This window comes from Cynara cardunculus, unplaced genomic scaffold, assembly GCF_001531365.2.
Source record: "Cynara cardunculus var. scolymus isolate 2C unplaced genomic scaffold, CcrdV1 Un_Scaffold_1595, whole genome shotgun sequence".
In the NCBI taxonomy this organism is placed as follows: domain Eukaryota; kingdom Viridiplantae; phylum Streptophyta; class Magnoliopsida; order Asterales; family Asteraceae; genus Cynara; species Cynara cardunculus.
This window is the reverse complement of record NW_020200809.1, coordinates 7,750-30,740: the sequence shown is the minus strand read 5'-3', so window position 1 is coordinate 30,740 and position 22,991 is coordinate 7,750. Positions and strand designations below refer to the sequence as shown.

The 22,991-nt window shown below is 36.3% G+C and overlaps 2 protein-coding genes across 2 annotated transcripts in view; one reads left to right on the top strand and one right to left on the bottom strand.

The window, feature by feature from the left end:
• LOC112502573 (5'-nucleotidase SurE) overlaps nt 1-4,517 on the top strand; it is a 32,978-nt gene extending 28,461 nt beyond the window's left edge. Inside the window, exon 10 of the mRNA XM_025106524.1 lies at nt 4,209-4,517. The gene's annotated coding sequence lies outside the window, so the exon portion shown is untranslated. The remainder of the gene's footprint in view (nt 1-4,208) is intronic.
• A 14,426-nt stretch (nt 4,518-18,943) lies between these two features.
• On the bottom strand, nt 18,944-20,257 carry LOC112502575. Its single transcript, XM_025106525.1, has one exon. It carries the CDS (start codon nt 20,101-20,103, stop codon nt 19,225-19,227), a length of 879 nt encoding a protein of 292 aa, XP_024962293.1. The 5' UTR covers nt 20,104-20,257; the 3' UTR covers nt 18,944-19,224.
• Between the last annotated feature and the right edge of the window lie 2,734 nt (nt 20,258-22,991).

Here is a 22,991-nt window from a genome sequence, read left to right as displayed (position 1 = left end):
CACCTCCCATCATAGTATCCTAATCGTGATCCATCTACATTCGTCCTAGGCAGACTGCTAACTTTGCCAAAAGCTGTGCCTCCCCATCTGCCGAATCAACTTCATGGTTTCTTGACACAGGAGCGAACAGTCATGTTACGCCTTATTTAGCAAGCATGGATAACTCTGAAGCTTATCATGGTAGTGACGCTCTCCATGTTGGTAATGGTAAGGGACTCCCTATACTTCATATTGGCTCATCAACCATTTACTCACCATACAAACCCTTTTGTCTATCTAAGTTTCTTTACATTCCAAAAGTCACCAAAAATCTTCTTTTTGTCCAGAAATTTTGTTTAGATAACAATGTTTTCTTTGAATTCACTCAACTTTTTTTCTTGTGAAGGACAAGTCTATACGCACTACCCTGCTTGTGGCTTTGATACCTCAAAAGGGTGATTCCCAAGACCGGGAGACTAGGATCGCTAATGGATAACTCAGACTAGGAGATATGGTCACCGAGAATAAGAGAGAGCATGATGAATATGAACTTAAACTTAAGAACAAGAGAGCATATATGGAAGAAGCTTTTAGTTCTTTTCAAGGATGCTCTACAAATGAAGGGGAGCCTTCCTTTTTATAAGTAAGGAAAAGGCACCCTTGCATAAGCATTACATAAGCATGACAAAAGCAAGCAATAATACTAGCTAATACAACCTAAATGAGTTAAGCGATTACATCACATAAGAGTGACTTAAAGCTTACATCACTATTTTGTCCTTTAGTGGAGACAATTATTAATATTAATCTATGGTAATTACTTCTGACGTGAGTCAGGGTGAGATCGATCGTCTTCATAAGGATCAAAGTGCTCTTCTCCCAAGTCATAATGTCCGTCTTCTTCTTTGAAATCTTCATCATTGGAAGTGTTTATTTTCATCGAGAGATGAGTCTGGAACCAATGTTCAAGTGCTTCGTCCCATGATACAGAAACTGGATGTTCGGAAGACTAGAGTTTCTCATTGTTCATATATGCTGTGGGATTGATGCTGGATCTACTAGGTTAGCAATGGCCAAGATCTGTCGTGTTTCCATATACTTTTATGGATGGGACAACTTGAAGAATTTACTGCCTGGGTTATTATCATTCCATTTGTGGATGAATGACAGTGGGGAGTGGTAGATCAATGATTGTTGCTAACGGAGAGCCATATGTGGTAAAAAGGAGCAGGGCCTTCTGAACATGACCACAACGTAAGTTTTATAGCAGACAACTAATCGTTGAGTCCATTGATGCGCTGGGAGGAACCATTGGAGAAGGGTAAATACATTATATGCCCCTGGGGTGGACCCTCGAACTGACATTGGAAAAGGTAGTTGAGTAGTTTGGCAGAGTTGAAGGATATCGCAATGGTGTGAGACTCGAATAGATACCAAAGAAAACAAAGTGTTTCTTTGGGAACCTATGTAAGTCATGGATATGGAAGACATTGAGGAAAAGGTAGTCAGGATGGAATTGGAGGTTTCTCATGAAGATATCATGTTTCTTGAGCATGATAGTGAAGAACGTTTCGTAGTTCAGTTGAGACATTTCTCTTAAGGTAATGTCGACAATCGTTTTTGTTATCTCATCCGGTAGAACTTGTGGTGGAGTTGTGATATCTTCAACTAGATTGATCTATTGCGGAGGTTGAGAAGCGTTTAGAGTAAACGAGCCAGAAGAGCTTGCTTTCTTAACAAGGAACACCATTGGAAGGACCTTGGCTTCGTGAACTATCTGGACAGAAAATCTGCTAGAATATTTTCTGACCTCTTGATGTGTTTCACAATAAATTTCCATCGAGAGAACAATTCGCCCACCTCAAAAGTTGGGCTTCCGGGAGTTTCCTTTTAAAATGGAGCATGCGTGGGAAAAGAAGACATCCATTTCAATCTGGAAGTCATGACTGATTAGATAGAATTGGAATCTTTCTTTTCCTCTCTTGATTGCTAAGATTTCCTTGAAGGTAGAGTGATAGTGTTGCTCCGAATCTTTGAACATTCCGCTTTTGTATGCACAAATTGTTTCGACACCAGCTTTGTCTTGAACTATTAGGAATGCCCCCCACTACTCATCGCTTGCTTCAATCTGGAGGATTCTTTTGTTAGTAACAGTAGGAATCTTTGAAGGAGGTATCACATCAACTAGCTGCTATATCTTCTGTATAGCTAATGTCTGTTTTTCACTCCAAGGGGGGACTTTTCTTCAACATGGGGAATAAGTGCACAGTGTGACTCGATAATTTAGGCAAAAAATTTACCATATAATTTACTAGCCCAAGAAATTGTTGAATTTTTTTTTGTAACGTCAATATTCCCGAAAATTTGTGCAGTTCTTGAGCTATATGAGGCTATGGTTGGTACTTCCCATCAATTATTTTCATACCAAGAAAATTAGTAGCACTTACTCCAATTTCTATCTTTTCTTTTCAGATAACATGATTCCATGCTCCTTGACTATTTAAACTTAGTGAGTAGATCTATTCGAGATTTTTCTACAGAAGGATATCATCGATGTATACCATTGTTGTTGAGAATAGGTTCAAAATTCTTATCATTGCCTTTCGGAAGACAGATGGAGCATGTTTTAACCCAAATGGCATTACTTTCCACCGGTAGTGATGGTCTGGGATGCAGAAGGCAGTTTTTGGTCTGTCATCAGGTCTTAATCCTAATTGCCAAAACCCGACTTTGAGATCAAATTTTGACAAAACTTTTGCATCTGCGAGAGACTGGAACAATGACTTCTTCTGTGGTAGAAAGAACTTATCATCGGCTAAAAAATGGTTGTGGGGCTGATAACTTATGACTAGCTTAAGCTTGCCAATAATGCTGCTATCGCTCCTCCTGTAATACACCTAGTTCACCACATACTTTCTTGCCCATCTCTCAGTCTTCTCGTGAACCCACTTCCCCTTTACAGCATGATCTAGATATCACTGGTTCATCTCCATTATCATCCACTTCCTCCTCTCTGTCGTCACTCCGCCTCCTCCTAGACAACATCCTCCTACCCTTCCCCAAACAACGGTTTCCCTTCAATAACTCAGCTAATCTTACCACCATCTCCACTACAACCTATTGAACCAATCTCATTTACCATTGCCAACAAATCTCCTGAGTGACGTCAAGCTATGGCCGAGGAATACTCCGCTCTTGTTAAAATCGGCACGTGGTTTCTAGTTCCTCGTGCTCATGATACTAATGTTGTTGATTGTAAGTGGGTTTACAGGATAAAACAGGACAAGACAGGTGCCATCACTCGTTACTAAGCGAGACTCGTTGCAAAAGGTTTTCGACAACATGGCATTGATTTTCACGAAACCTTCAGTCTTGTTGTCAAGACCACTACCATCAGGGTTGTTTTATCTCTTGCGGTTTCTCATAAACGGTCGCTCACGCAACTTGATATTCAAAATGTTTTTCTTCTTGGCCACCTTACTGAAACAGTCTATATGGGGCAGCCTCCAGGCTTTATTGACGCACAACCATCAGATCATGTTTGTCTACTCCACAAGTCCATTTACGGCCTCAAGCAGGCCCCACGGGCTTGGTTTCTCTGCCGTTCCAAGGCTCTTCATACCCTTGGCTTTGTAGGTTCCAAGACTGATCCTTCACTGTTTAATATCAGTCGTGCTTGCACTCTTTTATACATCTTAGTGTATGTTGACGTCATTATCTTCATGGAAAACAATAATGGTGCTATCTCTCCATCTCCTGTAATACCTGATCGTGCCCGGTTCACCACATACCTTCTCGCCCATCTCTCAGTCTTCTCCTGAACCCATTTCCCCTTTACACCATGATCCGGATAACAGTGAAATTTTTGTGGTTGTTATCTTTAGGTCCCATGAGATTAGTCGAGTTGTGTGCAAGCCGTCCGGGACGACTACCATTACGAAAAAGAAGTTAAGTCTAATCCATGGCCATAGTGTTTTGTATTTAGCAATCACAATGGAAACAATATGAGTGGTGGTTATTTTGGTTTGAAGTTTCACCCTTTGTCTTAACTGTAATTCGTATATAATTAACTATATACGGTAACATGCTAATAGATGAAAGAACCTAAAAATGATGAAATCAACTGTAGACTCGCGTGAAGTTGTAATCTAGTTGCATTTTATATCGTTTTGTTTGTTTATTCGTAAAGTTTCGTTCTCAATCTAATCATAGATGTTGAATTCGTGCAGGATATCCATGTGATGTGTAGGCGCTGCTGAATAGCTACAGTCAATTCTATCATTACTCCAAATTATGTACTTGGTTTATGGGTTGGAATAAAGAAGTCCCTATTTTTCTTGTGACAGATTCAAATGTCTGAACTTTTCAATCATATATCCATTGATTGTCTGGTTGAGGAAACCGGTTATGCAAATTTACAGGAGATTTGGTAAACCTTGACCATGGTTACAGTCTTACAGATGGGTTAAGTAATGATCTTTTGTAATGATATTGTTGACGCAATCATCTTTATTATTCAGGTGAATTGTTTATTGCCATGGGACCAAGAATTAAGCATGTGGTTGTTCTTCAAAATAAGGAAGTTGGGTATGGTTTTGTCATTTGTTTTTCTTATTTTTACCATATTTATTAATGGGAATGTTATTGAAAATAATTGATATATAATAAGAACGCATGAAAAATAAGATTCGGATTCCGGTAAGAAGGAGAGTTAAGATGAGAAGCATAAGAAAGGATCTTCACCCTTGGATGCATATTAAGATGAGATGCACTAGATAAATTCCCGTTTCAAATGCAATTCATGGGTGAGTTTGAGATTAAAGATGATCAAGGGTCTAGATCTCTTATTACGCTTCTCAAACGATCTTTTGCTTGAAAAATAATTAATATATTAAAACACATACACAGTTGTTGCTATCAGCCTGTGTCTTTTTATTCTTGGATACCAGGCTTTCGGGTTGAGGTAGGGCCCGGTTGGGTTTTTTGGGGCCTTGAATTTTTTTACCTAATTGGGCTTTGAAGTCGGGCGTAAACCTTAGGCTTAGAGTTTTTTGTGCATCTCTAACTTAGACAAATTATGTAGGGATATTTATGAGAACTGATCGAGTTGCGCATCATCTATACTTTGAGGTTGTGTTGGTAATAGGACAAAAACTCAGTGTTCCAAAACAAAAGTCACTAATCGATGTTTGACACAACATGGGAATGAGAGTGAAAGAAGGCTTTTGTTTGTGGAACAAAAAGATCACTAAAAATGACAACCACAGCTACCTCCATCTCCACCAAGGTTTAAATGTTTGTACACAGGCTTCACCTCTAACTTTTTGATAGAAAAAGACAACATTTTTACAGTGAAATGCGTGATATTATTGCATTTTATTCCAAAAAAGAGGGAAGAGGTTCTTAGTTTTGTATAAACCACAAGAACTAAAAATAGTTTACTCTCCAATCTATCATTATTGTCAATGTCAGAAGAATCTAAAGGGTCGTATTCTACAACATCCTTGATAAGGAACTATTGAACCATGGTGTTGGTTAATTGATCTGAAACCCAGAGGTTTAAAATAGAGATAAGGGTTGTAAGGCCTAAAAGATATCTGATTTAGGGGTTTTTTCTTCCATATAAAATGGAGGGTTCATTGTAGGAAACCTTAACGTTTGGTTCGTAGGATTTCTACGGAATTCGAAGGAATTGGAATAATCAATTTCATTGACCAAATTTTGTGCAGGCGTTTGGTTTACCTATGGAATGGAATTGAATTTCACGAATTTCATCATTGATGGATTTGGTCATTCTATCACAATTGAGAAGGAATTCAATTTCATTCCATCTCATTTTCTCAAAAGGTCAAGATTATCTCCATCTTTCCCTAGTTGATTTGAACCACCATCGACAATCGCTGACCACAACCGATCTGAACCACCGCCAACCACCATCATTCTAAACCACCACAGACCACCACCAATATGAACCACAGTAGTTGGAATTCGGTTTTAAAATTTTCCAAAAAAGGTAATTTGGTCATTTACTAATATTTCATTCCAATTTCAAAGCTACGTTCTGAGCCAAACAAACAGATTTCAATTTTTTTAACAGATTCCATTTCAATGTCTGTCAACCAAACAGGTGGTCAAACCCGATAACATTTCATTCCAATCCCTTCAAAATCAAATTTCTTTGATAGATTCTCTGCAAACCAAATGTTCCTAAGAGAATTCTTAAAGAAAAATCCCTTATCCAAAGTCATTTATTTGCTCTCTCTTTCTCACTTATGATTTTAAAAAACACATTTACTTGGCTTTGGTACAAGAAGACATGGCAGTCAACTATGATAAGAAAAGTGTTATTTATTTGGTAGACAATTTGACCCTTGGTTCAAGGAAATGATTTTTCTTTGTATTACATGAGAACATGGTTGTCCATTTGGTGAAGATTAAGACATATGAATGATTCAGATATACAATCCTTACATTTGACTAGATTTGAGCTTTGTTCAGATCTCATTTGGCTAAAGATGCGTTAATGTCAAAACGACACTTTGAAGAGGAGATTTCTGAAAGATTTACGGAGAACGTTAACGATTAGTTCTTGATATTTTGTTGAATTTTGGCTTTGGCATTTCGGGTATTATTTGACTTCGGGACTTTGTCATAGTTTGTTGACAGATGATAGCCATATTAAACCTCGTCAAAATGTGATTATTTGAGTGCCTAGTAATACCAAGGTTATTCGCATGCTATCTCGATGTTTGTATTATATCAATGTGGAGTGTTAAGCTTTGTGATAAAAGACTGATGCTATAAGTGACTTGACATGCCACATGGATGTCGTGACTTGAAGTCACCTGAATTGACAGTTGATGTTGGTTGGAAATCACGGTACAAGAAAAAGTTAAACACGACATGATGAAAAGTCACACAGAAAAGGGACAACTTTTTATACGATGAAAACAACTTGGTAAGTGAAGTGGTGAAGTCACGTGACACATCACCTTGCTAATTTTGAACTGGGAGAGTTCCTATGCGACTTGTGGTATTCACTCGTTGAGTCACACATATGGCGGGACGAGTGATATATTGTCATTTGTGAATTAGGTAAAAAATGATCAGCTAACTTAGGTTGTAAATAGCAGTGGAATTATTTTTATATTTGGTAAGAACTTTTGTATCCATCTATTTGATTTGTATGAATAAAATCATGTCTCCTCTTATATGGATGTACACTATCACACTGATAGTCAAAACCATGTTGGATGTCATGTTGATACATTCCTTTAGATATTACCTTTGGTTGATATATGTTCTCTCTTGCCATTGCTTGTTGATACAAATTCTGATTTTGTTTCAGAAAAGTTAATCAAATTGAATTGATCATATATTGTTTTCATATTGTAGGTGGGATTTAATCTCACTTTTGTTGTATTGTGGGACACAAGGTTGAAAGTTACTTTAACATTCTGGGATTGTTTACCTAACACATATCGGATAAGTATTTGCTAGGTGTTACTTACCTTACCAGGTGATCATGGTAATATCTGAGAATCTTACCTAGTAAGAGACATAACAAGAGATGAAAAAAATTTATAGGCTTTGTTACATTGACTAGTTTATGGGTACTGTTGGAAATCAAGGGAATGTTTAAAACCTTTTAAACAAACAACATAAAATAAACGCACCAAAAAAAAACAAAAACTTTATGTAAAACGATTTCCAAAATCCAAGATCCGATTGAGTAGAATAGATCAACCAAAAGATAAAACTAAGAATGACGATATTTGAATCTTACCTCTTAGATCTAGAAGAATCTGATGTAGAAACAAGCGTCCAAGCAAAAAGGCCTCTATTGGTATCCATACGAGCAATACCAATTGGATGCTAGTTCGTACTTCAATCAAAACCAAACTTCTTTTCTCTTCTTGATTGAAAATCGTTCCAAGGAAGTATAGAGGTGGGGGCCGTTATCAAGAGGAAGGGAGGATGAGATAAGATTAAACCATAATCTACTAAATCATATTCATTTTATAATTGCTTTCGTGGGATTTTTCATCATATGGGCCCTAAGCCTTTTCTTTTTAGTTTAATCTAATTAAACTAACTTGGCCTATTTAATATTGTTTAAACCCTTTTAAAATAATAAATCCCTTTAATTAATTAATCATATGGATATAATTAATTTCTTCCATTTTATTTCTTAGATATTATTTCGATTCACTTAGCCAAATAATTTTGAAATAAACGTTTACTCCTTTTGATTGAATCATAATATATCACACTGTAACACCTGGAATTTCCTGTACTTAATCCGTGTTTAAAAACACTTAATTTTTATGAGAATCCTCCTTTGTGAATATTTGAGTATACATATCTATTTATATGTTAATATATCTATATAGATGTGTGTATATATTATAAATATATATTTAAATGTTACTTTAAAGAGGAGTGTACTTTTGAATTATTAGAAATATTATTATTTTTTTTAAAAAAAGGGGGGTTGCCTGCAACATTGACCTACCCATGGTCTCACTCTTCCCTAGAATTCTCTTTTTCTCTAAAAGTTTTTGACTTCCTTGTTTTGGGGGGATTATGACTTCTTTTAAGAAAGGGGGGGAGGGGCTGTATCTGGAGGAAACCGAAAAGAAAAGAAGAAAAGGTTGGGTCAGATCCATGGCTTTCTTCAAGTGAAAGAAGGAAGGGAGGAAGAGAAAATAGCCGTAACTACTGGTTTAAAGGAGGAAACAGCACCGTAGCTGCTGTTTGATCGCACGCAACAGTCAGGAAACGGAACAGCAGCCAAGCTGCTGTATGGGGGAAGACAGCAGGCAGGATCGAAGCAGTCTTCGCTGCTGGGTGACGCGCGCAACTGCTGTTTGGCGCATGCAACGGGCCGAAAACGCAGCAGTCGTAGCTGTTGTTTGACGCGCGCAGCAGACAGAAAACATAAGCAACAAGTAGAAGCTATGTGAGTTCAAATCAACCCTATATATTTATAATCTTATTTGCTTTTGAAATGAAGTATTTTACCTATCCTATGCCTTAATTTGCTGCACATATTCACTTAAGGGAAAATGGTTAATCTTGGGTCAAAAGGATGCACTTGGAAATCTCTTTATTAAAGAAAAGTTGAATTTGGGGCAAATGACTTTAAACATTTAATAAGATGCTCCTGACAAAGTATTGTTGGTATTTGAACTTTAAAAGCTCCATGCCCGGAGTTTGGGATTCTTTAGTTGAAATAAGGAATATTATGCTTGAGTTGAGGCCCATGTGAAGCATTATTGTTAAATAAGTACTATTATGCCATGATACCCTATTTAAGTATTTTACCTTAATGTAACGAGTCATAAGGTGTGAAGAGTCGTTACATGTATTTGTGTGAAGGATGGTGTAAGTTGGACTTAGGCATTGTGATCATTATGTAAATTCCAAATCATCCTCTCACTTTAACTCGGTAATAGGCATTGTGATTATTATGTAATTTCCGAGATAAAGAGCTTATGATCACGACCGACTACATGACTAGTTTAGGTTGATGTCGATGGTTTTATACCGGTAATTGATGCTCTATAACGTTAATCTATGACTTACTTTGTGTTCCGTCATAAATAATGGTAAATCGGGTCTTCCCCGTCATCTTCGGATGTCTTGACACTCCCACGTATTATTTATGACTCATTTTCTATATATATAAATGTCGTACGATACTACATCATTATTTATATTTATATAGTGCATGTATAATGTTTTATTTTATTCGTAGGAATGATGGTGTAAGTTGGTGATAGGCATTGTGATTATTATGTAATCACCAAATCATCCTCTCACTTTCACTCGATAATAGGCATTGTGATTATTATGTAATTTCCGAGATAAAGAGCTTATGATCACGACCGACTACATGACTGGTTTAGGTTGATGTCGATGGTATTAAACCTGTGAGTGATGCTCTATAACGTTGATTTATGACTTACTTTGTGTCTGTCATAATCAATGGTAAATCGGGTCTCCCCGTCATCTTCGGATGTTTTGACTCATCCGCGAGATATTGTGGTTTAACTGCTTTTCTTATATCGTTTAAAATTACGTCATTCATCTATATATATATATATATTCACATAAAGGTCTTATAGTTACCTTTATGTTATTGATTGGACTCACTAGGCGTAAGCCTAACACTCTCTTTTGAAATGACGTGTTGTTAGGTTCTTTTTAGCGGTGGGACTATAATGGGTTGAGGGGAGCGTGGTCTCGAAAATGGGGCTCCTTGTGTAACTAAGGCTTTTGGTGTTTTGGAATATTGAAGTATTGAACTATTCGGCATTTTGTTGGAGGCAATAGAAACACCCGACTTTAATCTAGACATTGGATTGTGTAGATTTATAGGTTGTAATTTAATGTCTTTCTTTTTGCTTTGTTAATGTTGTATTTTTTTTCCGTGTTGGTCAATTTATATTAAATTTCAGTTTCCGCTTTGTTTTAGAAATTTTGGGGTGTTACACACACACACACACACTCACACACACACACACACACACACACATATATATATATATATATATATTTAATTGGTATCATCATTGCTCTTTGTGTGTGACTCATAGGTTCATATGCAATCAGTAATATAGTTAACACCAAATAGTCTTGTTCCTTGCACATAAATCCAACAGACTCTCACTTGTGCATGGTACAGGGCTAATTAACTATATAGACTGCGGTAAGTGTCTAGCAACATGCCATAACCCCTAACTACATATGAATGTTAGTTTCTACAAAACATACACTCATTTGTATAATGATCCTTTTGTCTTATGTCCCTTTGTTACTGATATCAATTTAAACTTGAGGCATGGATCTAACCATCCTCATATTAGTTCAATGATAGGTTTCTTGATCCAGAACTCTAATACGATCATCAAACTAGATTGACCAACTGTCAGTGTTGTTTGGATATGACCATACACTCATATCTATTCGATTCTTCAAGGGGCCACCAGTGATATCATCTCTCAGCTAGTAGAGAAACAAATTCCTTATTGACTATATACAATTATCGTGAGATTCACACTATACCCAATAATAGCCTTTTTAACTATCTTATTCAAAACAGTATACGAGTACCTCAAAACATAATGATCCAGTTATTCTAATACCAACATATATCTTAGGTCTAAGGATATACAGACACAAATCATTTTCAAGATTCACCAATGACGAAGATCCTGAAGTGACATTTTGAGGTTGGGTTTATTCAATTTTCACCAACAGTGAATACACATGAATTTGGTTCTCAACAAGACATATCACCAACAATGAATATCTACCAACATTCACATTAGTCTTAGTTCATAGTTATTCCCATAACATGACCGACTATGGAAGTTTAGAATAATCAGCAGTTAAACATGGATTAAACATGCTAATCCATAACATAGTAATATTTGATGAAGATGATCATACCAACTATATAATAACCTTAAATAATATGGTTTATGTTACAAATATCCAAATACTAGAATTTACAAATCAAACAAACTACTAGCGGAATAAAGTCCTATACCTCTTGCGTGTTCTTCATGCTTAGCATGAGGCATAGGCTTTGTAAATGGATTTGCTAGATTTTGATCTATATGAACTTTAAGAACACTAATCTCATATGTTATGACAATTTCGCGAACATAATGAAATTTCATAGAATATGTCGACTGCCTTTATGTACTCTCGGTTCTTTTGGAAGCACCAAAGCAGCATTGTCATAGTACATCTCTATAGGTTTTTCAATGTTGGGTACTACGCCAAGTTCAACAATGGACATCCTTATCCAGACAGCTTCCTGAGCTGCTTCTGAGGCTACGATATATTCTGATTCTGTTGTAGACCGCGCCACCGTGCTCTACTTCGAACTCCTCCAATCAACTGCACCTCCATTCATGATGAAGACATAGCCTGACTGGGATCGAGAATCATTTCAATTTGTTTGGAAGCTTGCATCAGTGTAACACTTAACACTGAGCTCCTCATCCAAATCCCCGTAAACCAGGAACATATCTTTAGTCCTTCGCAGGTACTTAAGAATATTCTTTACAGTAGTCCAGTGATATTCACCAGGATTTTGTTGATATCTACTAGTCATACTCAAACACATAGGTCTAGTACATAACATGGCGTACATGATAGATCCAATGGCAGAAGCATAAAGAATTCCATTCATGCTTTTTATCTCATCAAGTGTAGTAGGGCTTTGAGACTTGCTCAAGCTAATACCATGTTGCATTGGTAGGGCTCCACGAGTTGCAGTCTTGCATCCTGAACCGTTTCAAATTTTTATCAATGTATGTACTTTGACTGAGACCTATTAACCGCTTTGACTATTCCTGTAGATCTAGATTCCAAGGATATATGCTGCTTCTCCTAGATCGTTCATGGCAAACCATTTTCCAAGCCAAGTTTTAACGTCTTGCAAGGTTGGAATATCATTGCCAATGAGTAGTATGTCATCAACATACAAGATCAGAGAGACTACAGTGCTCCCACTAGCTTTAATGTAGACACAGGGCTCATCTTGATTTTGAGCAAACCCATACTCTTTGATTTTCTCATCAAACCTAAGATTCCAGCCCCTAGATGCTTGTTTTAATACATAAATGGATCTGTGGAGGTTACACACCTTTTTAGGGTACTTTAGATTGACGAACCCTTTCGGTTGCACCATATATACGTCCTCGCTTAGGTAACCGTTTAGAAAAGCGGTCTTAACATCAATTTTCCATATCTCATAATCATAGTATGTGGCTATGGAAATAAGTATCCTTATAGCTTTAATGCTGGCGACTAGAGAGAAGGTTTCCTCATAGTCAATATCATGAGTTTGCGTGAAACCTTTCGCCACGAGTCGAGCCTTAAAGGTATATACTTTTCCATCCATGTCAATCTTCTTCTTGAAGATCTTTAGACCCAACAGTCTTGCTGTTTGGTGGAAGATCAACCAAGTTCCAAACTTGGTTGTCTTTCATGGATTGCATCTCTGCATTCATGGCTTCAAGCCACTTGTCGAATTCAACATCCGATACAACTTCTTGGTAGCTAGCAGGTTCACAATGGTCCCCTAGTTCAGCTTCCTCAACAGACACAAAAAATCCATATCTCTCAGGTTGTTGAGAAATCCTACCAGATCTGCGAATGACAGGTGTTTTATGTTGACCCTCGGTAGTCGAGTGTTCAGGCTTAACATGTTATTCACTAGTGCTGTTAAAACGTATTGTATTTTGTGGTTCTCGAACTTCTTCGAGATCTACATTGCTCCCACTTGCTTCTTGCAATAATAGATTTCTCTCTAAGAACTCAATACCCCGAGCTACAAACACTTTGTTCTCGATGGAGTTGTAGAAATAATATCCTATCATTTCTTTAGGATACCCCACAAAAATACACTTGATCGTCTTGGATTCTAGTTTGCTAGAAGTCTCACATCATACGTGGTCTTCACAACCCCAGACCTTCAAGTAAGACAAATTGGGAGCTCACCCATGCCACAACTCGTATAATGTTTTAGTCACCTTCTTAGTTGGAACCATATTAAGTATGCGTGCTACAGACTCCAAGGCATAACCCCAAAAGGATAGAGGTAAGGTAGTTTGGCTCATCATATATCAAACCATATCAAGTAAGGTTCGATTTCTCCTCTCAGACACACCGTTTTGTTGTGGAGTTCCGGGTGGAGAGAATTGTGAGACAATCCCATGTTTTGTTAGATGATCTATAAATTCTTGGATCATATATTCACCACCTCGATCAGATCCGATGACTTTTATGGTTTTACCAAGCTAATTTTCTACTTCATTTTGGAAGGCTTTGAACGTTTCAAAGGCTTCATGTTTATGTCTCATCAAGTAGACATAACCATATCGACTGAAATCGTCGGTAAAAGTGATTGAAAGGGGCTTTAGTCATCTTTCCACTTAAGCAAGACTCACATACATCAAACAATTCAGAGTCGATTGATTCCAAAATTCCATCCGCCTGGAGCTTGGCTATGTGATTCTTGTTTATGTGGCCAAGACGACAATGCCATAGATATGGTTTTTTTTTTTTTAAGTCAGGCTTAAATCTTTTGGCATCACATGTATAGACAGATTTACTATTTGAGACATCATCATGTATAACAACTTCATGAATACAATTACGATGAATAGCATCAAAATAAAACAAGGTATTTTTATGAATTGAAAGCGAAACCTGATTGTCCCAAACGGGAAACTGAAATTATTCCAACAGAAATACTTGGAGCATAATGACAATTGTCCAATGTTAAAGTAAGACCACTTGGTAATTTCAGCTTATAGCTTACGATGGCTTCAACAGGAGCACGTGTTTTATTGCCAACGAACAAATCCAAGTCGTCTTGTTTCAGTTTCCTACTTTTTCTCATTCCTTGCACATTATTACAAATGTGAGTTCCACAACAAGTATCAAGTACCCAGGAATTTGATGAAAAACATGAAGTTATATCACATAGATACCTGATTTGCTGGACTCTCCAGCTTTGCCTTTCTTCAGTTCAACAAGGTAGGCGGGACAGTTCCTCATCCAGTGACCTCTCTTACCACAATGGTAACAGTCGGCATCCTTAGCAGGGTTTTCCTTTTCTTAGGTTGAGGCGCAACCTTTGGGCGGCAATTTTTCCTTTGCCCTTTCCCTCTTGGTTAGCATGTGGCTTCTTCTTGATGTGACCTTCCCTTATCATCAAAATTGTTGAAGTTTTGGTTGGAATGTTCCTCTCAGCAGTTTTGAGAATCAGATGCAACTCTGAGATAGACTTTTCCCATCCTTGCATATTATAATTCAAGATTAAAAGGTCATATGATTTAGGCAAAGAGTTGAGAATCAACATGATAGCCAAGTCTATGCCCATAGGAGATCCAAGCCTTTCCAGTTGATCAATGTGGCTCTTCATTTTCAAGACATGAGAGCTGACCAATTGACCTTCCTTCATTGTACATGCATGGAATGATTTGACAGTCTCAAAAAGTTCCTATTTGGCTTGATGTTAAAATATTTTCTTCAGCTCCTCAAGCATTTGATATGCTTCATGAGTTGTCCTTCTAGAGGTCATGAATCATACTTGCAAGCATAAGGCATTCTATGTCACTATGTTCTTCATACTTTTTAATCCAAGCATTATGAACGGCAGCAGTAGCAGTATCGAGAGGAGTTTCAGGTAAGGGAGCGTCAAGAACGTGTGATTTCTTTTCATGCTTGAGGACGATCCTAAAGTTACGATGCCAATCAAGAAAATTCACACCGTCCAGTTTCTCTTTCTCCAATAGAGAATGGAGTGAAATTGTTTAGGGTGTGGTTGACATCTACAAATAAAGTTCATCTATTTAGTATTTTTAATATTGATCCTTTAAAAATTAATTACCCTTATGTTTTAATTTTATAAAGGCTAAGATCCGCGTTAAAATTTGTAGTTATGCTATGTTGATCATGTACATAACAATAAGTTTAACCGGTAGGTAGCGGGTACCAATTGTATCTTAATACTATTCTTATATTTTTTAGGACTCTTGGACATCTAGTGTCCAATTGGCATGTTTAGTCTCATCTTGACCCCGATCTTAAGTCTTACCAGGGCGTCGGTTAAGTCGTCCAATTTAGGATTGTGACAATTTGGCTTAGGTATTACCATGACGCAAATTTATCACCTTGAGACTGTAATATGACTGGCTCTTAGCGCTATCTAAAAATTACACCAAGTATCCTAACTGGATAGAGTGACTTAAAATTTTAAAAGAGTATTATTTTACATAGTATTTTACAAATTTGTGTTACGAAAATTTGCATGCATCCAAAAGTTTGTGACACAGTTTGTTAAAACTAATTTTAACTTTATTTCCTTGGAAATAATGAGTTTTAGTTAAATTTTTATAAAAACTCAATCTTGTGTTTTATTTTAGTTTCCAAAAACTTTTGACATGTATATAATCAACAATTATATCAATGCATACAATCAACAGATATATGGCAATCAATAAAACACACACACACACACACACACAYATATATATATATATATATATGCATAGCCCCCAACTTAAATCGATTTTATGAGCCAACATAAATCGATGGTCAAACTAGGGACAGAAAACCTTTTTTCTTCAAGTTTGAGTTGGTCACCGTCTTTGATCTCCCCAAACCTTCAATCTCCGTCTTTGGTGATTTTACAATCAATTGAAAAATATAAAGATCCTATCTATATAATTACAATTTAAAAAAAAATACACTATTACAAAATCGAAGGCTAATCTAGAAATTTAAATTACAAATGGCACTAAAATTGCCAATAATTAAAATTACATATGGCACCAAATTGCCAATGAAATTAAATAAATAAAGCAACCACATACAACCATAGGTCAAAAGGGCTAAGACGGGTATGCATAAATAAACATATATAAAAAACGATTTATATCAACAATATAAACCAAAAAATGGTTTGATTCATGTCTAATCATGCATGATCATAGTCATGAAGAACAACATTAAAATGGAAGCCCTTTCATAAATATCAACAATATTTATGAAATTTTAAATATTTGATTATTTCAGTTTTGTTATAATCAAACAACTAAAATTAATCAGCCAAAAATTCAACTTGTGATCCATCTTCTCAAAAGTGCTCTGATACACTTGTTTGAAATCAAGGGAATGTTTAGAACTTTTTAAATAAACAACATAAAATAAACGCAACGAAAAAACAAAAAACTTTATGTAAAACGATTTTCAAAAGCCAAGATCCGATTGAGTAGAACAGATCAACCAAAAGATAAACTAAGAACGATAAGATCTGAATCTTACCTCTTAGATTTGGAAGAATCTGATGTAGAAACAAGCGTCCAATCAAAAACGCCTCTATTGATATACACACGAGCGATACCAATCGGATGCTAGTCCGTACTTCAATCAAAACAGAATTTCTCTTCTTTTCTTGACTGAAAATCGATCCAAGGAAGCATACGGGGAGGGGGCAGCATTTTCAATAAGAAGGGAGGAGGAGATTAGGTTAAACCCTAATCTTCAAAATCATATTTCTTTTATAACCGTTTTCGTGGGTTTCCTCCTCATACGGGACCTAAGTCTTTTCTTTTTAATTTAATCTAATTAAGGTAACTTGGCTCATTTAATATTATTTAAACTCTTTTAAATAATAAAACCCTTTAATTAATTAATCATATGGATAATTAATTTCCTCCACTTTTATTTCTTAGATATTATTTCGATTCACTTTTTCAAATAATTCTGAAATAAACTTTTACTCATTTTGATTGAATCATAATATATCACATATATATTATTTAATTGGTATCATTATTTCTCTTTGTATGTGACTCATAGGTTCATATGTAATCAGTAATATAGTTAACACCAAAAAGTCTTGTTCTTTGCACATAAATCCAACAGGTACTAGGGGTGTGCAGAAAATTAACCGATCCAATTGGAACCGACTGATCAACCGACCGACCGACCAATTTGATATCCAATTGTAATCCAATTTAGATCAGTTGGTTCTCGGATGGCAGTCTAGAACCGACCAAAACCGAATCAATAAAAGTACACAGTAGTAAATGTGTAAAAGTATCCAATTGATGGATATCCAATAAAAGTATCCAATTGATGGAATTGAACCGATCAAATCATCCATTGGATTGGATTGGATCGGTTATCCAATGTTAATCGGATTGGATCGGTTTGGTTCCCATCACATCTAATGAATGTCAACCGATCAACAGGCCTAATCCAAAAGCACACAAGTAAATGTGGATCCAAATTGATGCACAAAATAATTAGCAAACACAAAATAATTACAAAAAAGTACTTTTTCCATCAAAAGCAATGTACCAATCACATTGTAACTCCCAATTCATTTTTCTCTTCTTTTTCCTTTCTTCCCTTGATGTTACCAAAAATATTAAAAGAGAAGCAAATGTATTCAATCTTACAAATTATAATACCACATAAAAATATTTCAATACGTTTAGCATGATGGAGTAGTAACACGGACACTCCTCCCTCCTTAAATCTCCTCGATATAGGAGAAATATCGTGTAGAAGGGAAGTTAAGGTGAGGAGCGTAAGAAAAGATCTGAACCCTTGATCACTGTTAATCTCATGACCATCCATGAATTGCGCTTTAGAAGGGAATTATTCAGGTGCATTGAGAGTGTTGATCTAAGGGTGAAGATCTCTTTTTACGCTTCTCACAATAACTTCTCATCTCACCGGCACCCCTCCCTGGATGGATATATGACAAGATAAAAAATGGTTTGAAGATGTATGTATATATGTTTGTATACACGTACATACATATAGGTGTATATATATATGCAAACATATATTTACACATACGTTATAGGCATGTTCAAATAAGAAGGCTAAATAATGTATGAAAATATGAAGAAAATGTTGAAAGAAAGTTCATATGTCACTTGTTGAAAAACCTATTCCTATGTGTATACCTGACGAGGTTATTCATATAGGTTCACATGCATCTTCAAATGGATTTTTTCGATGATTCATATACTTTATCTTAACCTTCCCCTTTTACCTTCTCAAGATATTTGAACCTCCCACATACGTTGTATATGCATAAACATTAACGTGCTAATCTCTCGGCCCTCCAATTTAACGTTCGTGGATCCTGTAAGAAAGGCATCAACAATGGGGAAGGTAGCCACATAACGTTTTTCAAATGCAATCAAACAATCAACTCCGATGGAGAGCTCAAACCAATAAAACCAGTGGTCAACGGTTCGAGTCCAATAAAGGATTGTTCGACTGTTAACTTCAAGGCCCATAGGTAAACAGAAGCTGATTCGGAAACCCACAGTTATCCTAAAAAAATACAGTCAACAATCAATAGCATAATGGTTTTAGTTACATTGATCCCACCCCATCCACGCCAATTTCAAGTTCAAAAGATCCATAAATTTGACATCCAAAAATTCACAAATGAGACCATGATCTTGATCAAAGATCCATGATGATGTTGAAGCTATATACATATTGCAACAAAATCATATCAAGATTGCAACTTTCACATATAATTAGCAATTGGAACAAGAAAAGGATATGATTTAGATGTATATAAACTTAACAAGAACCCGTTAACGAAAGAATTTTAAGTTTCAAGACTAGTAAATAACGTTAGCTAGCGATTTTTGCCAAAAACAAATCAATTCTTGTTGCCGACTATTCGTTCTTCCAAGCATACAGTGTGAAACAAAAACCAGGACAATGCAAGCTCTGCGAACAAGGCCACGGAACCGTAGACGGATCTGCCAATTCGTAACAAGTCTGAAACATGAAAACAGCACTTGCAGCTGTTGATCCAAACAACCAATTATGAACATCCCAGTAAACTTCCACAGGGAGGCCATCAATGGAAATGGTGCAATTCCCTCTAAATTTCCATAGCAGATGCTTGACTTGCATCACTATCTTCGAATCCAAACGAAGCACGAGTCTGGGATTGTTGGACCCAACCGTATCGCACTCGATTCTAAGGTCATGGATCACACCATTATCTTTGAATTGGGCTTTAGTAGCATACACTTTGTTCCCAAAAATGTGTTCTCTTTTCAAAACCAAGGAATTAGAGAAAGATTGGGAGGCAATGGGAATGGAACCAGTTTTCTTCAAGATTTGTTTTGTGAGATCCCCAATTAACAAAACAATCTGTCCCTTAAAAGCAAGACCCAGATAGAAACCCTGAATGGGTTCAGGGGTGGAACCAAATTTGGCATTTGTGAGGTCCCAGTAGACATCAATGGTGAGGAAATCCACTTGAAGATGCTTGGAACCTTTGGTTTTGGAGAAAAGAGAAGGTTTAACATCAAGTCTAGAGAGAGATTTATGTGAAAGATCCTCAATTTCCACACTGAAACAATGACCCACGAGATTCTTGCTCCAAGTGATGATTATTAAACGAGATTTGGCAAGAAATTTAGATTGGTAAACACACGTGACCAAGTTTTGAGAGGCTTTGCTTTTACTTACAGTGCTGCTGGTGCATGATGCATCTGCAATGGCGACTCCGTTTTCAGCAAAACAAGAAGGGAAATCCTTCATTTTTGTGTTCTTTATGGAAACCCACAAACAAGCATTGATTCAAGATGAAAGAAACAGGTGTGATGTGTTATAAGAAGCCATTTTAAGTAATTGTGTCATAAAGATGAAAAGAATTCCCAATTCCAGTTGAGATTTGGGGGAAGGGAATTAGAAACAGGAATAGGAATAGGAATAGAATAAAACAAAGGAAATAGGAAATAGGAAATAGGAAATGGGAGGGAGGTGGGTTTTCGTGTATGTCACGTCCTCCTCTAATCTTTTCAAACCTGTTCGTGACAACCCACGACATCGCTGGCCGGCCCCAACTACTTTTTTAGGGAATAACTCCATCTCTCAACCTGTTTACATGTTTCTTTTCTTTTTCATATATATATATATATATATATATATATATATATATATATATACACATATTTGGGATCACGTGAGACCAATGAAAACACTTGTTTACACTTGAAAGCAAAAAGAAGCCGAACCTTCACAGTAAAAATACACTGTGAAGTTTCAAGTGTAAAAAAGTGGTCTTACAAAAACAGACTGGTAAATTATAATCATTTACAATTTTTAATTTATGAAATCTTTAACTTTTGAAAAGAATGGGTTATTGGATACATCAAAACTTTCTTTCGTATACATTTTACAAAGTTTTACCGATGATTATGAGACGGTCTATAATTTACAAAAATTAAGAATGTGTGAATCTGGGTGATGATGGAATCGATCCGGTTTTTTATTTCTTATTTCATAATAATATAAACCGGGGTTTTTTTTTTCAAATTGATATGTCAATTTACCGGTTTAGGAGCCACACATTGGAGATGCCCAAGTGTATACGGCAAATTAACAAAGGGAAGTTTGAGTTTGTACTTTGTAATTTGTATGGTGAGGAAGGCCTTTTATTTCATAAATATGCTCGAAATTGAAATCATTTAAAAAAAATAGGTTTATCTATTAAAATACCCATCTCATTTACTTTTTCAGAAATCTCTTTATTTTCATTATTATTCTTTTCACTACTCTCTCTAACTTGTCTCGAGTTGCATCTTCTCTATGACATATATATATATATAGAGAGAGAGAGAGATATTCTCCGACATCTCAACCCTTCAGTGAGTTGCAACGAGTTCCATGATAATTTGATGGAGCTCGATACGAACTCGAATAACTTTGGCTTTTTGTTTTTCATGACGTTATATTGTTCCTTACGATGGTGTTTGGTAAGTGGTTGGTGATTATTGGATTTTCAAGGATGCTTAGAGGACGTTTGGTTCGTAGAATGGAATTTGATGGAATTGGAATTTACCAAATGAATTTGACTTTGAAGGAACGGAATGAATTTGATGAAATTTGACCATGCCTTGTGATTGCGTTTGGTTGCATGGAATTTGAATGAAATTCTTAAAGAATTGGATTTTTTTGTTCGGTTCACGGAATTCAACTTTGGAATCGGAATTAAATATCAACAAATGACCTTTTATGATTTTTGAATAACGGAATTGGACTAGTGATATCGATAGCTAGTTATCTTGAATCGATTCCTTGATTATATATGTTGTCTATCGATCTCGTATAAATGGAGAAATTACGAGAGAGAGAGAGATCGTACCAGATGGAGATCGAACCAGAGATCAATTAGATGAGATGGTAGACGCAACGTTGAATGGATTTGGATTAGGGAAGAAATTTGTCGGAAAGGAATTGAAATCCGAGGGTATTGCTGTGGAATGTAAAATCAGTGAGTGAAAGAATTTATTGAAATTAAAATAATTCCATCAGTTTTATTCCATGAACCAAACATTGTACTTGGAATTTAGTCAAAGGATTTGGCCATTCCAATTTCTTTCAATTCCATCCAAATCCATGAACCAAACAGCCCCTTAGAGTTTGCCGATCCTGGTAGATAAAAATGTTACTTTCTTGCAAAAGGATTGTCAGATTTAAGTATTTATGGTTGAATCATTGGAAAATGATCATTTTACGTACAAGGATTGTGGTTAAAAAGAAACACCAGAGTAGAAGACCAACAGAGGCGCAACTATTAATCATCTTTTATGTTTTATGATGATCGATTGTTCTTTAAGGAAACCTGAAGCTTTGACAATCAAATAAGAGATCTCAAAAATGTTGATTACTCATCAACCATGTTACTTATTGTTGGATATTCAGCTCTCTCATCTAGTGTCAACTTGATATACTTCTCATCTGCATGTGTCTTAATGCTCCATCATCGTTTTTGCTATATATTTGATTTGAAGTCGACTGCTCTTGCTTAAAATCTAATCCTCTCTTGTAGACCTCGTACCTTTCAATGTCGTTGAACATCCATCAAATACATTACATATTCAATTGAGGTCATCCTCTCTCCTTCCCCTCTCACTACGTCGTCCAACATGTAATGAACTGTAGCAATACATGATATTCAATTGAGATCATGGATCCTCTCTCCTTCCCATGCATCTTACTACGTCATCCAGGGCGTTGTGAGAACCCTTCCCATGTGTCAACTGCGCCCCCACAACGCACCAAAATGGGTCCCCAAAGACGATTAAGTATATATGTTGGATATGAATCCCTAACAATAATCCGCTATTTAGAACCCTTGACGGGTGATCTATTTACCGGAACATTTACGGATTGTCACTTTGATGTGACAGACTTCCCATCGTTAAGGGGGAGATAGGAAAAAGGATTTTCCATGGGAACGACAAGAATTGCCACAGAATGTTCCCACTCTATCTCATTTTGATCCCTACACTTCACAATGTGAAGTGAAACGAATACTAAATCTTCAAAGTGTAGCAGACTCGATACCTGATGCATTCACTGATATTGCAAAAGTGACAAGATCACATATACCAGCTGCAAATGTACCCGCAAGGTTAGAAGTC

Bases quoted from the DNA above. Each gene is read 5' to 3' on its own strand.
- LOC112502575 (XM_025106525.1), bottom strand. From the start codon at position 20,103: ATGAAGGATTTCCCTTCTTGTTTTGCTGAAAACGGAGTCGCCATTGCA.